The 14988-nt window shown below is 37.1% G+C and overlaps 1 protein-coding gene across 3 annotated transcripts in view; it reads left to right on the top strand.

Moving 5' to 3' along the window:
* Positions 1 to 11563, top strand: part of FAM135B (family with sequence similarity 135 member B) — a 205910-nt gene extending 194347 nt beyond the window's left edge. For all 3 annotated transcript variants that reach the window (XM_058037054.1, XM_058036972.1, XM_058036880.1), the window contains one exon: positions 174 to 11563. In XM_058037054.1, coding sequence (XP_057893037.1) covers positions 174 to 379 — 206 coding nt within the window. In that variant the 3' untranslated portion in view covers positions 380 to 11563. The remainder of the gene's footprint in view (positions 1 to 173) is intronic.
* The last annotated feature ends 3425 nt before the right edge of the window (positions 11564 to 14988 follow it).

The following is a 14988-nucleotide window of genomic DNA, read 5'->3' as shown; positions in this document are numbered from 1 at the left end:
AGCACCACTCTGGTATACCTGGCAAATCTTTGAACTGGATTGCTGTCTCTTTCATTTATTTTGGCCTTGCTTCCATTTTCCTTCTTACTGAGACTGTAATTAAATGACACTGGAAGAAAAGAGAGGATCTGGGACCTTTGGTGTGTAGTTGTGATATCTCAACCCTTTTTCAGGTCCTGTTTACGCAGAAATGATCAACAACCTTCTCCAGCCTTTGATTGGGGCCAAGGACTGCACGTTGATCAGACACAACGTGTTTCACGCTCTGCCTAACACCGCCAACACGTTGATAGGCCGGGCTGCCCACATTGCCGTGCTGGACTCCGAACTTTTCCTGGAGAAGTTTTTCCTCGTGGCAGGACTCAACTACTTCAAATAGTGCCTGAAGTACGGGGTAACAGAGGCCAACCTTTCCATTGGGTGGAGGACACTTCCTTAGCCAACAGAGTGCAATGTTAGAAATGAGATCAGGTGGGACTTCCAAACTTTCCATTTCCATTTCTCCTTTGGAGAATAAAGTGCTATGGCTTTAAGGCATTCAAGCTTCCAAGTATTGGTGCTTTTGGAAGAAATAAATTTTCCTCTTCAGTTTCTATGTTTTTTGTCCACATAAAGACATGAGCCACTTCTGAAGTACAGAATCAGAATAAGAAGGTTAATTCTCTAAATGTGATTGGACCAATATAATTCCCATTTCTTCTGAATATTAAACCAGGAACTTGTCTGTCCTTGATTTACTGTATTAACAAAGATCTACATTTGTAGCACTTTTGGGGTAGGTAACACACAAGGAAAAAAGTGTATGTGAACTCAGGTTAACACCTTCTTTGTGATGAACTGAGAAGTCTGAAAACCATTTATGAAAGTTTCAGTCTTTCTGTTTGATGGAAGAAAATATTTGGATGGGTCCATGGTAATACTTTGTAACATACAAATTGTACATTCAAATAACGGAAAGAAGTAAAATATTTTACATAGAATGAACAAATATTGATATTTGTCTTTAAAAAGAAGCCCCAACTGTAGTTTGGGAAGAATTAATTTGTGTTACAAGCTGCCAAACCAAGAGGACTATATTGGATTACTTGTAAAATATCAGTGGCATCTGTTAACATTTCTTCTGTTTACGTTTATAGAGGATCATAACTGACTGTGTTACAATCCTAAAGTTAAAATTTTTACGTTTGCATTTGTATCTAAGTTCATTTGTTCCAAAAATTTTCTTTTTTTTTTTTTTTATTTATTACACTGATATGGAATTCAGTCTAGCCAGTTATAAGCTTGAAAACCCCAAATATTTGGAAAAATAAAGACTGGAGATATAGAATGGTAAGGAGTGTGGAAAGCTTTAAAAATACAAGAATGTCTTAAGATCCTCTGCAATACTCTCTACATGCTTTGTTAATGCCCATTTGCACTGCTGTATACAGTCCTAATTATTATATGGTTACAGCTGGTTGAACTATTTAAAACTTTATTCATGCAATGTTATCTAGGTTGTTTTTAAGAGTTTTGAAAAAGAACATATTTCCCAATTTTTAATTTTTTCATTAAATTTATAGTAGGAATTTTATCACAAAGTTATCAGATTTAAAGTAACAAATTTCGATCACTTTCTGTGCATTTTCATAACATTTTCATGAATTTTCAATGTCACAGGAGTTTTTTGAAAAAAGAGAAAGTCAATAATTCTTCACAATTATTTTTGTTTAGAAGGCAGGCAATTTTTTAAAACAACTACAATTTGTTTAAAAATGAAAATGAACAAGTCTCCATATATTCTAGCAATGACTATAAAAAATTACACAGTTGGGTTTAGGTGTCAAGACTCCTATCAGTAAAATAAGATCAAGATGGTGGGGATTTCTGAAATAAGAGAATACAAAATGAAAACAAAATACATCACAACCACAGGGAAATATTTGTAGTTGCAAAGAGTAAAAGTAATTTTTTTCTCAAAAGAAAAAAAAGTGAAAACCACAAAATTAGTTCAAGAAGAGAGTTTATGCTGGTAAAGAAAAAAGGCTGGCTTGATAACTGATGCATGTTTTTAAAATAGGAAGGAGACAGAAGGTAAATACCAAAAGGTGAGACTAAACCACCTGAAAAGAAGTATTACACATAAAATCCTTGTGCCCTCATAGAGGCAGAAATTCTATGGGAACATTTTCATGGTGTGATTCAATGTTGACAAGTTTCTTAAACAATACCTCAGTACTTGAATTAAATAGGTACATACTATTGTGTCTCACTCTCTCTCTCTTTTTCTCTTTTTTTCCTTACAGATTGACTGTTAAATGTTAACAGTCAGTTCTACTCAGTTAACAAACGACTTCTATCAGGAAACATGTGGTTTCCACTTCTTGTTTGGGAATTCTTTCTCACTTTTTGGCCTCAGCAGTCTAGTGCCAGCTGCACAGACATATCACAACTTCTTCCTCAGTAAATTGTCTACACAATTTTAAATATAATGGGACATGGAGGTTGAGCTGTTATATAGTGCAGCCCTTTTGAGCCAGGAGTAGTACTCTTATATGGAAAAACAGGAAAAAAAAGCAACTTCTAACCATAAGCAACCTCCAGTGTGCTGTGTGAGGGACTAGTCCACTTGTAGAAAATGTTCATGAGTCTGCAAACTGAAAATTTTGAAAAACATTTAGAAAGAAGTGACTTTACACCTATATACATGCCTGCTGTGTGAATGTACACAGTCTATTCAAAGAAGTTTGCTTATTTCCAGATCTCACTCACCAGCTCTCACAGTCCTGGGTCTGGCAAAAAACCAGTGTAGCTGTTCTTATACTCATATGGGAGCTTCTTGCCTTGCTTTGTGCTTTGGACAGCATTCCCAGACTTCTGATTGCATGACTCTGAGAGAATGGACATGGGAAAAGGTCTCTGCTTTGGTGCAGGAGGTGATGGGTGTTTCCAAGTTCACTTTGGTGTTCTGTACTCCCACCAGTGCTTTGACTGATGGATAAATATACCTAAAGGTGTCAGGGTTCCTATTAATATACAATCCTTTGATGGCTCAGTCAGATTTCAGAGTTGGAGTTGGATTGTTTATAGACTTGGATCAGGTCCACATAACTGACATCTTGTGCAGTATGGAAGAAAGCTCCTGTGGAACATCATAAAAATCTGGGAAGTATCATTCCTGTCAAATGACAAGACACAGATTTTATCATCCTTGGCAGAACATTGTGGGGTATATTGGCAGTAGTGGTCTAGTGGAGCTTCCATTTTAAGTTCTCAGAATAGCCTCCCTCACTTTTTCTTCTTTTATTCTTTTTAGTGGGATATTGCCTCTAGGTACTATAAATCCACTCAACTGTATGACAATACTGCAAAGAAATCTGCATTGTCATTATAAAATAAATTTTATATAAGTTCTTGGACTTCATCAAAGTATAGTCATCAGCATGGACTTATTTTTTCGTGGAAAGAAATGTACAGCAAGAATTATCCTCATAAAAATTAGCAAAGTGCCCAATTAGCATCTTTGTTTCTGTCACAACCTTTGGAATTTCAATATATTGTCCTTTCACATAAAGCCTTTTAAAATACATTTAAGTACATTTGCAGTATTTCTGCAAGGATTTTCCCCACAAACTACACAAATCCCCTTTGGCTTCCTCTATCTCTGGGGGCAGGGCTTAAACTCTTCAGTGAAGTACTCATATTCATAGGGGGGGTAAGAGTTTTTCAGGACCTTGGACAGAGGGACAAACCTGTTTTTCTTTTATAGCTTGTCAATATTAGTGTCAGCTGTATTGGAAGCGAAACTCCCTTCAATTCTAAAGGATTCTTCAGTTAAGTAAAAAACAAACCCAGCATTCTAAGGCTGATTTTTTTTTAGCATCTAAAAAGCTTAAAACTAGTAAGGAGAAGGATCTCCAGCAGGTGAAGTGCATTTGGCTGTTGAGGTTTTCTGGCATCAGAGGTGAGGTGTGGGCTGTAGCCCAGATGAGCAAGTTGTTTGAGGGGAAGGTGATAGCCCATGTGAAAAGAGGAGCAGGGCCAGAAGATGTCAAAGCTTTGAAAGACAGAGACAAAGACAGAGGGATGGAAGAAAGACAAGAAGTTCCTGAAGCAGACTATAACATTTAAGAGGACTGAAATGTTAAAATGAATTTAAGTACTTGAAAACAGTGTGGTTATAAAATATCCATATAATATCTATATATCTTTAATTCGATGCTCATGCCTTTATTAATAGCTGAATAAATTTTTCTCTGATATTTTACATCTCCTAGAGCCCATTTCTTCCCAATTTGAAAATAATTTAATATCTTCTGAAATGGATTTTTTAAAGTAACGAAGGAGAGAAATTGCAGCATTGACTAAGTGTGTGTAGATGAGGGACAGAATAGTAAGTTCCTTCTGCATCTGGGCTAAGGATTTTCAAGGAGTTGGTTTTCAATCTTGTGGAAAAAGAAAACCCCATCTCCCGAATCCTCTGGAATTTTTTCTTCTTGGAGAATTATGGAATTTGTCCTGTTTAATTTACTCATCTAATTTGTGCATAAAAACTTGTTGCAAAATGAATTTGTTCTACTAAAATCAAAGGCCTAATTTCTATCTGCAGTCAGTAAAGAGAGGTGGGTGTTACTGAAAATCTGCAGGAGTGATCCTGATTTGTGCTTTGGTAGCATTTAGGGTTATTTATCTCCTTATCAAGGTAATTTATAATGAGACTCACTTTCTGGGTGTCTAAGACATCAACAGGAAGTGGAGGGTCAGCATTTGTGGACTGGATTACTTCAATTTTTCATACATGGGTGCAAGCTTTGACTTCACACCTTGACCAAAACCTGAAATTTATGATATGAATGAGGCTCCTTTAAAATCTGTCAGGGGATGAGTCTTTTTCTGGCCTCTAATGAATGCTCATTTTCCCTTTAATGAATTAAAATCAAAATTTGTTTTCAAAATCAGGTCTGTTCACTAACAATAGAGGAAATTGAAATTTTTTAGCTTTAAAGGATTATTTTCTCAAGACTTGAAACCTTAGCACAGAGTTTTGGAATTACCTATACAAATTCTGAGCACTATTTAACTTCAAATCATTTCATAAATATCCCCTGACCAATCCTCTTCACTGTTCCCTTGCCAGAAAAGAGCCACACTCGAGACAGAAAGCTATCACAAGACAGTGTGAAAACTGGGAATTCAAGAAAAGTTCCCATTAGAATTTGTAGTTTTCTTCAGTGCTTTTTGCATATTAAAAAAGAAAAAGGAACTTCTCTTGCTTTCTACCTCTGCATTTAAAATAGTGAGAGTGTTGATAAAGGAGAAAGATGAGAATTTCTAATACCAGGGTTAGACACTTGTGAAGTCTTATGCAAATATCCCATGAAATTTAATATATAATGAATAGTCATGGAACATTTCTGAGGCAGTCTCAGCATGCCAATATGTGTCAGCCTAGCTGAATTATTATTTTCTTTGTGGACTTAAATTTCCATTTACAAATTGTCATCAGAACAGCTTGACATATTTCACTCCAGCTGGTTATTTAGATGCAAAAGGTCATGTCCATAGAGAACTCTTATGGAGTGCTTTTCTTTATTTCAACACACATGCTCAGCAGTTTTGATAGTTAATGTTATTTTATTGACAGTTTCTTGCTAAATTTACATCCTCCTCCAAATTTTCAGTGTTTATTTAATCATTGAATTGTTTTTAAACTATAAACCAGAATAAATACAGGTCTGTTTGAGTTAGTGTTCATCTTCTTTAATGCAGTTACTTTATGGCTGTAGTACCACAGTCTCAGGACAAATAACCATTGAATTAAAAATTAGACCATTGATGTTTGGAGTAATGAAATTCATAATGGGGGGATTGATTAACTGCAGTTCACTCTCCTCTGGTTTGGTTTTGCCTTTGGGATCAAACATAACCACTTCAAGGTTCTGCCCATGGCTTTGTTCATGGTTCCCTTAATTTGCAATTCCTTTGAGATGCCTTAAATTGCCCTAAACTACTGCTCTTTGTCCAGACATTCCCATTTTTACTTGGTCACCTTTCCATGACCTGACTGCATCTCTTACATGTACTGTGAAGTCTGTGCAGACAGAGATTCACAAATATATCCAGCACTGCCATTCCATTTCTCCTGGGGTGGGACATGGTGCTCACACCTTCATTCCACTCAATTTTCTCAGTCCTTTATGAAGACTGCCATGCACCCATCCAGATGTATTACAGATGACAGAATATTTTGTTTCAGAAGGAGCAGCTGGAAGTATCCCTGTATAATTCCTGTTCAAAGCAGGGTTATCATGAATCTCATTGTAAGGTCAGCCATATATTTCTCTTGCTGGATATTAAAAACCTCTGGTGATGGATATCCTACAGCTACTCTGGAATACCTGCTCAACTGCTATATATCACTCCTAGGAAAAACAACCAAGCAAACAACAAAAATAATTTTTTTAAAAAAAAATCCAATTTAAACTTTCTGAGCTGCAGCTTTTTCTGTTACCTTTTTTTATCCCACCTTTTTATTCCATGGGGCTGTTCTTGCTTCTGGTACAGCTGTAGCTTCTTTTTCCATGCTTTCAGACTGCTCTTTGTCAGTTGATGTTTTTTGTGACAGGCTAGACAAGCCTAAATCATTCTGTGCTCAGAAGTTGTGTGTTAGACCCCCTCACCATCTTGGTGACCTTTTGTTGGGCCCCTCAAGTTCCTCAACCCTGAACTGGGTTTAAGAGGCACCAGGAACTGGTAAAGTGCATTGGATGGTTGCTCTGCTGCAGACTAGTGCCTTTGTCCTGTTCAGGAGTGCCTCTGGCTGCTGGCACTCATCACATCCTCTCCCTGTCTGAGGCTTTAATCCAAAGAGATGGAGCTGTTCTCCTGTTGCCACAGCTGGAATCTTCCATCCTCCTCTGAATTAATTTTTATTTGGGCACAGATATTGAGGAAGCCCAGTGTGACCAGGGCTGCTGATGTTTCTTCTCTGTTTTAGGAATCCTGTGTAATTCATCTGCACTTCCCCAAGAGAAATCCGTGCACTGAATAGAAATGCTTATGAGAAGAGTTTAATCAGTGTTAAACAGTTAGAATGCTTTAAATGCAGATGAGTCAGGCCTTCCCCTCATAGGACAGAAGCATAAAGAATAAATATGTATAAACTCATCTTATGCAAAAGGTCAGACTAAATTGACTTCTGCTACAACCTTGAAACTTGATTTCTTTGCTTTTGAAAATTCAATTCTCTACTTTCACCCGAAGTGCTGCAAAATGCTCTTATCTGAGTATCTGAGTAGCAACCTAACCATATCTTTCTGAAATGGATTTTCACACATGCATATATATTCCATAAGTCCAATGTCTCTATGCTACTTGCATGGAGTTTCATGTCTTCAAGTATCTTCTGCCTCTTCAATTGTGAAACTATGGCACAATGAACTCTTGCTACAATGCACCATGCCTTCCAGTCTTTGAAAGATATCAGCTACAAACACAGAAAAGTTATGCAAAAGAACAAAAAAACCCCCTCTTCTCCACATGAAAGTCCAGTCTTCGGTATATGTCTTTTATTTTGGAGTGGGTGGTTGGAATATTGTGATGGCCTTGCTTTTTTTATTCATCTTGTAAATGGGGTTACATTACTAGCAGCTTTTTGTGCTGAAAATTCCCATATTTCAAGCAACTAATTTAAGAAATTTATCATTCCTTCCTGAAAGCGTAAGTGCTATTAGGAGTCTACCTGTTCCAGCACTTACTTACTCTTTGCTACTTTTAAATGGGTAAGACTATGTGCATAAGACGTAATAAGACATCATTTCCAGCTGTGCAGAAAGGCCAAGGCATTTCTGACACTATTAAATATGCAGCTACATGCATGGGAAAGGCTGAGTGGGGATGTTTTTGATGTAAAATGAGTCATCACTTTCAGTAAAAATGCTGATATAAATATAGTTCTTGTATGTAATCTCTCCCATATGATGTGTACCCCAAATACATGTGTAAACAGAAGGTGTCTTTTCCCACAGGAGGTGAACCTGTGTTCCCATACACAGTGTATATATTCCATACCACAGCATACTTAGGAGGAAGCTGGTGGTGATCATTCAGTCAAACAGGTTTCTGTTGCTTTTGGGGACAGTTTACATTGGTTGTCCTCAAGAGCTCTTGTGAAAGAGCCATTTCTTGGCTTCATCCACATCCTGTGAAAGAGCCATTTCTTGGCTTCATCCACCTCATTGGAGGAGACAGGCTGTTTTGTGCAGTGATTTGTCAACCTCTTGGCACACCATTAGCTGACAAAGCTTATCTAAGCAGCCATGAGTTTGATGTGTGTTATCTACCACCCCCATGGTTTCTGTGGTCAATGCAACATGTCAAACTGAGCTGCTCTGTCTCCTAAGATAGGAAACCTGTCACCGTCTCTTAATTTCCCTTGACATCCATCCTCTTCAACCAAGCATTCATTTTTAAGTTGGTAGATCAATGATTTATCAGCTTTGCCACTCTTACTAATTTTAGTCTTCTATATATTTGACTATGCTTCCAGTTTGGGAAATTAGCTATTTCCTTTTTCTGCAGTTAAATCTTCTTATGAAATATGAAGGAGATCAGTCAAGAAGTCTGGACAAGCCATGGTATTCCGTAGCCCCTGCATGTCTGGAAAAAAATCCCACACCACTGAAAACCCACTAATATTCATGGAGTATCTTGTGTTCCTTTTTTTAATGTGTTTGTTTTGCCAAGAAAAAACATGCGCTGATGTTTTGTCCCATTCCTTTTTGGGTCTCCAGGTGAGTCAGAGTCTACATATAGCTCTGATAGACTGAGGAGAAAGCAAAGATAAACCCTTCTACTGTCTAGGATGTGGCAGGAATATACCCCAATGAGATGGCAGTAATGACAGAGAAATCAAAAAGAACACCTTCCAAAATCCCATGCATTTTATCAAAATAAATCACTCTAGAATATTAGTGGATTTTTGGTAAAACTGTCAGGTCAAAACACAGATCAGCATATTCCAAAACACAAAGTAAAGAAGTGAATTGAAAATTATGTTGATATTTTTCTACTTGGATTTGTCTCTAATAATGAGATTCCTTACAAGTGGAACAACTTAACCAAAAAGTTGTTTCCTTGGACTTGAGCAATGAATCTATTTATTTTTGTCTTAGACTCTGGCATCAATCATATTTATAACTCCCTTAAAATATACTCCAGTCCTTTAAAAAAATGAAAATCTGATCTTAAATTTCTACCTTTCAATTACTTTTAGACAATTAGCCACAGCATCTGAGACATCAGAAAATTAAAGTTTTTCTATATACAAAATTACCTTCAATGAACAATACAAGCCTTAAGTGAGAAAGACTTGTCCGTTGGGAGATCTTCTTTCTTGTTTAGAGGAAGTTTATGCTGATGAGTCTAATTTAGCTAATAAAGAAAGTTAGCTGAATTCTGTCCTCTTTCTTAGCCCTCTGTTCCATGCTGCAAATTCAGGCACTTAAAATCAAACATTCTAGTTTGTGTTACAAACAAAACACATCTCTGAGGCAGGTTTTGATTGATGTGTTATCTTTCCCTGTATGAAATGTACAAACACAATTACTCTGGTTTTGACACTGGAACCATATTCTTGGTTTAATGACTTTCTTCGAAGTGTGTTAAAATTGTAGCTCTCAAAATCAGACTTTGACTTTTTATTAGTTAAAGTTAACAATGGCAGCAGAAGTAACCACATTTTTACAGTATCTATTCAAATGGATTAATAGGAACACTGCTGGATTAATTCCCAGCTCAATGGTAACACCTAAAATTGGACCTTCACTGTTCCTCAACTGGCATGTGGACTAGAATTCAATGGACAGGAGCATAATTCTGTGAAGATCCTTAGCCTGTGTTTCAGACTTACCTTTTACCTATTTATTAAATATTTAGAAAATACCTCTTGGAATTAAACCCTGCTGTTTCCTGTAAATAATTAGCTCTGAAAGTGGTTTTCTATATGCACACTATTACAATTTTTAGTTAACAAAGGCAAGGCTAGAAAATTTTTTGAGTGAAATAATATGGTTTGAGGTTTTTTCAAAAAAGCAACTGCCAAATAATATTGGGCTGAGTTTCAAACGAGTAATTTCAGCTTGAAGCATTTCAAATGTATGGGGTTTTTAATCATAAAAAAATTATACAAAATCAAGAGGTTGGCCCCTGAACTTGATAACCATTTGTACTCCTGCAAAGTGGATGTAAGATACTATCATTTGATTCATGCCCATGTTTGTGCACACAGGCTGCAAAGCAAAGCATCAGAGATATATCCTTCTCCAAGTACTTCCTTTGGGGCTGATTGTTCAGGGCAAGCAATATGCATGATATAATTGGTGCATGTAACAGTAACTACAACATTCTGCAAATTTGAATTTATACAATAACTTGATATTGAGGCTGAACTTTGCAGATGAGTAGTCTATGGTATTTTTAATTATAACCCTTTCTGTGGTCTGAATACAAGTACAGCCGATTCCATCATGTGACACTAGAGTGTGAACTTTTAAATGAGACATTATTATATTTGATTGAGGCATTTATGTTTCTCAAGAATTATTTCAAATCAGACAGAAGCAGCAATAATTAGAGGTTGAGAGCTTAGAAAATCTGTGCTTTTTTTAAGACACCAAGATTTACAACACATGCTCTGTCTGCCTCTGTCTAATTTACTTCCCTTTCCCTAATGAACATTTGTCAACTGCCACACACTTCAATTTTCTTTAACTATGTCTGTCACAATTTAAGTGAGACTTACATCAAAAAACCAAAACTAATCTCACTAAGTGGAAACATGTGAAGTTGAGTCAATTCTGTGATATTTTAAGGAAAATGGAAATGCAAATCAATTTTCTTGGAATGTAGGTTCAGACTCAACAGCATTCACAAAGTCTTTAATAAAGGTCTGATCCTGAGAAATGCTGGTCAAATGAACTCTTGGTATAATGGACCAAATCTGCAAGTGGATTGACCTGGTGAAGAGCTTTATACAGCCACAAGATCTTAACAAATGGCAACCAGCAGCATCCATGGCATCTCAAAGTCAGACCACCACAAGATAACAAATGTTCTGAGTTCTTTTTAAGGCCAATTTTCCAGTTGGTCAAATGTGTTTTAAAAGTAATGTCTTTTAAGACCAATGCAGACCTCTCCAAGGGATCAAGTCAATGGATTACTGTGGACAGATCCTTATAGGTTAAGGGAAAGGGCTTTTAATTTTTAAATCTACTACTTTGAATCATGACCATATAAAAAAGCTGAAGAAATCTGACATGGTCCCTTGTATAAATAAGATCATGAATGTAAAGCTTATAATGCCACTGTGAAATTTTAATGCTTATTTATTATGGTTATGATGAAACCTGTATAATAAGATGATGATGATAATAATGATAATAATGATAATAATAATAATAATGAATAGTCATCAGTGCCAATATGATTCTACTATTTTTCTACATATGCTTTATCGTGGCATTTTGTGTAGCTTGTGTTCTGTGTAAAGAAATGTCAATAAAATCTTTGCTTCCTTTTGTCTGTATTTTCTGTGGTTCTTGATTAGGAAATTCCCTAACCCTTTTTGTCCATGTAGCTCACAGCAATCATGATGAGAGTGATAAAGAGAAGTAGAATAAAAGATGCTCAATTACAAGAAAATAGATGAGCTATATGAAGTGCTGTGACTGGTGCCTTATCCCTGGAAATATTCAAGGCCAGGCTGGATGGGATTTTGAGCAACATGGTCTAGTGAAAGTTGTCTCTACCCATGGCAAGCAGATTGAAACAAGGTGGTTTTCATGTCCCTTCCAACCCAAAATATTATGTGATTCTATGCTTCAGACTGTCCTTCTGTTGGAAGAATAAAAACCATCCCTGACTTATTGAACACAGAATTATGAAGTAAAGCAATCATGGCCTGAAAGACCTTGAACATGGAGCTCTTTTTGACCAGTGAAATAAATGACACTTGAAACAAGGTCTTGAAACAGCAAAACCTTGAAGACAGAAAATCAGTAAATTCTAGGACATTTTGTAGGTGTTTTAAGAATGAGTTTCAGGAACGTTATTCATAAGTAGACTTGATTTCCTTTCCTCTGGCCTCATACATTGCAATTGAGAACTTCCTTATACTGGCTCCACAGTTAACAAGAAGTTGTGGAAATGGGTGGTCTGGGGTTGGAGGGATTTGCTGTTTCTTCATTACTCTGACCATGTCTATACCAGTTAACCAAACAAATAAAGGGTATTTCTGCTCTTACTCTAGCCAAATAGACAGGGACTCTAGCCATAAGTTCTGGTCTTAATTCACGATTTCCATAAAAATTCATCTGTACTTTAAATTAGTCTCAGCTGTACATCAGCAACATGAGCACCTGTTTATCCTTCTGTCAAGGATATGTCCCTCTCCCTTTGTTTAATTTTTCTCCAGATATTTACAGACTGTTGGTGGCATGGGTAGTGCAGTGTTATATAATGGGATACAGCCCATTTTATCTAACTTGGGAATTGGAAAGGATGGAAGTGAAGCAGACCAGAGTCCAGGTCCAGAAGTCTCCTGGTCCTAACTGGTGCTTTACCCTCTTTCAGGAAATTCTTGAGGAAAAAGAATTATTCAGAGTTGTCATCTCCAGAGACTCCAAAACACAGCAAATACATTGAGAAGTTGATGGAAGCCCTTAGAGAACCAGGGAGGGACTACAAAATCTAGGGCATTGCTGCCTTCCTGTTGCAAACTGATTAGCAGTCAGCAGGAGCTGTGTTGTTGTCTCTGTGTCTGTATAGATAGGTTTTTTCCTAACTCATTTCACAATCATATTCAATGGCAAAGATGCCAGCAGCAGGGAGGGCATAATTAGTGCATTGGTTAAATGCATTTTCCTTTTGATTATAATTACATTCCACTCTCACAGGCTGAAAATGAATTGACCTCACCTTAACCCAACAAGTTGTTTGCCCATCCTCAAAACATTACATCCATGAATTGGCATATTCTCTGTGATTTGGCAGAATGCTCCTCAAAGCAATCACGGATAAGCAGATAAGCAGGTACTGAGGTCAATGCCAGGGCAGACTCGTCACAACCGTGCAGGAAAGCCAAACCAATGTCAGTTTTGTGATATCTGGTTCAAATTGATACTTTTAGTGCATTATTAAAAAAATTGCTAAATAACCCTTACTATTCTCCTGAATGCAAATGTGGTAATATGGTAAACTATATACTCATCAGAATCTAATTTTGTGCTGGGGACTCCTAGTAAAGAAACGCCATGATTTGGTGTCATGGCTGTCTAAAATTAAGTAGATGTTTTCCAAAAAATCTGTGGCACAGTCCACATCCTGGTTAGGTGTTAGTCATAGACATGTGGGATTCCTAGACCAGTAAAGTAACATAAGAGCAACACTTTTAAAGAAGGTTTCTATTTTCTCAAAAGCAATAGGCAGGTACCTATTATGGGACAAAGGCTCAGTTTGGCCCTTTGAATAACTTCTCAAGGGAGTGTAACAGTGAAGGATACATGTGCTCTTGAGAAATGGGAAGAAACACAAATAACTCCATGACAGGCATGAACAATATGAAGTAGAGCATGGGTAACATGAGCTTTCATTGTCTTTTTAAGCCTAGGACAGTCTTTTATTTCTTCCTTTATGGTTGGAGACCCAAATGCAAGTAGTCAATCTGGTAAAATATTGCTCTGTATAGCCCAAAGCCAATCTGGTCTAGAGCCTCTCCAGCGCTTGGAAGCACACTGTGTTCCCTGTGGTTCTAGCTTTTGGATTGCTGGGCTTTGGTCCTTTTCTTCCAGGTGCAACTCATACCTGTAGCTGCAAACTGTGCCCCTTCCCATAATATTTATATTCCAATTTTTTCCTCCTTTTCTTTTAGCCAGTGTTTCCTGCACAAACAAATCCTTGTTCCAAGCCTGTTACCAAAGATAGTACTCAGTGTGATGAACAATTGACTTTAAAAGTCAGAAGGCAAATTCAAAGAGATTGAGTTAGTGAAGAACCAAGCACTTATTTACACAGTTTAGATTGCAATTAGCAAAACAAAAAAGCCAAAACTGGTCTGCTGGACTTTGAGTTCATTATTGAGCTGGAATTGAGGGTTAATTATTGAAGAAAAGAGTAAGTGTGGATTTTCTGCATTTCATCCTTCTGAGGGTCCTTGTTCAGACACTGATATGCACGCAGTGGTGGTTGGTGGCCTTAGCAGCCTGTTCTTCAGCTTGAATGAAGTGTAGGCTCTTGAGAGCTTACACTGGCTTGATCAAGTTTTTATTATTGCTCTCCAAAGAAGTTTTACCTCTGATTTGGGTCAGAGAAGGAGTGAGACACACTTCATACACTCTCTGTCACACACAAACACACACACCTGCACACAGAGCACTACAGCATGTGCACAGGGTACAGAGCACATATGGTACTGAGAATGTGTAATACAGAGAACATGTGGTACAGAGAATGTATAATACAGAGTGTAAATGGTACAGAGAGCATATAATACAGAGTACATATGGTACAGAGAACATATAATATAGACCACACATGGTACAGAGCACAGATAGTACAGAGTACATGCACACTGTGCCATACTCACAGTTAATTCTATTGTAGACAACTAATAGCTTCATATTCATACAAAACTGCCTACATATGGAGACAGGTGAAACTTGGCCTGTACTTTTCCTCCTTGAGCCATGACATTGAAAATAAGAACCAATACCCAGACTGAAAATGCTATATCATTCATCATTGCTTGCCTTTTCTCCCTCTTATGATGTCTTCTGCATTTTGCATTCAAATTCACCTATTAATTAATAATTAGCAGCAATTTTTGCACCTGCATCTAGGATATATTCATCCCATAAGCACCATGAGGTGTTCATTGCATGGTTTTAGAAGAAAGATTTAGAAACACAAGTCTGCCTTGCACTGTGCAGTAGGATAGATTAGTTCAGGAATCCC

Source organism: Melospiza georgiana, chromosome 1, assembly GCF_028018845.1.
Source record: "Melospiza georgiana isolate bMelGeo1 chromosome 1, bMelGeo1.pri, whole genome shotgun sequence".
Taxonomy (NCBI): Eukaryota; Metazoa; Chordata; class Aves; order Passeriformes; family Passerellidae; genus Melospiza; species Melospiza georgiana.
This window is presented reverse-complemented; position numbering and strand designations above follow the sequence as displayed.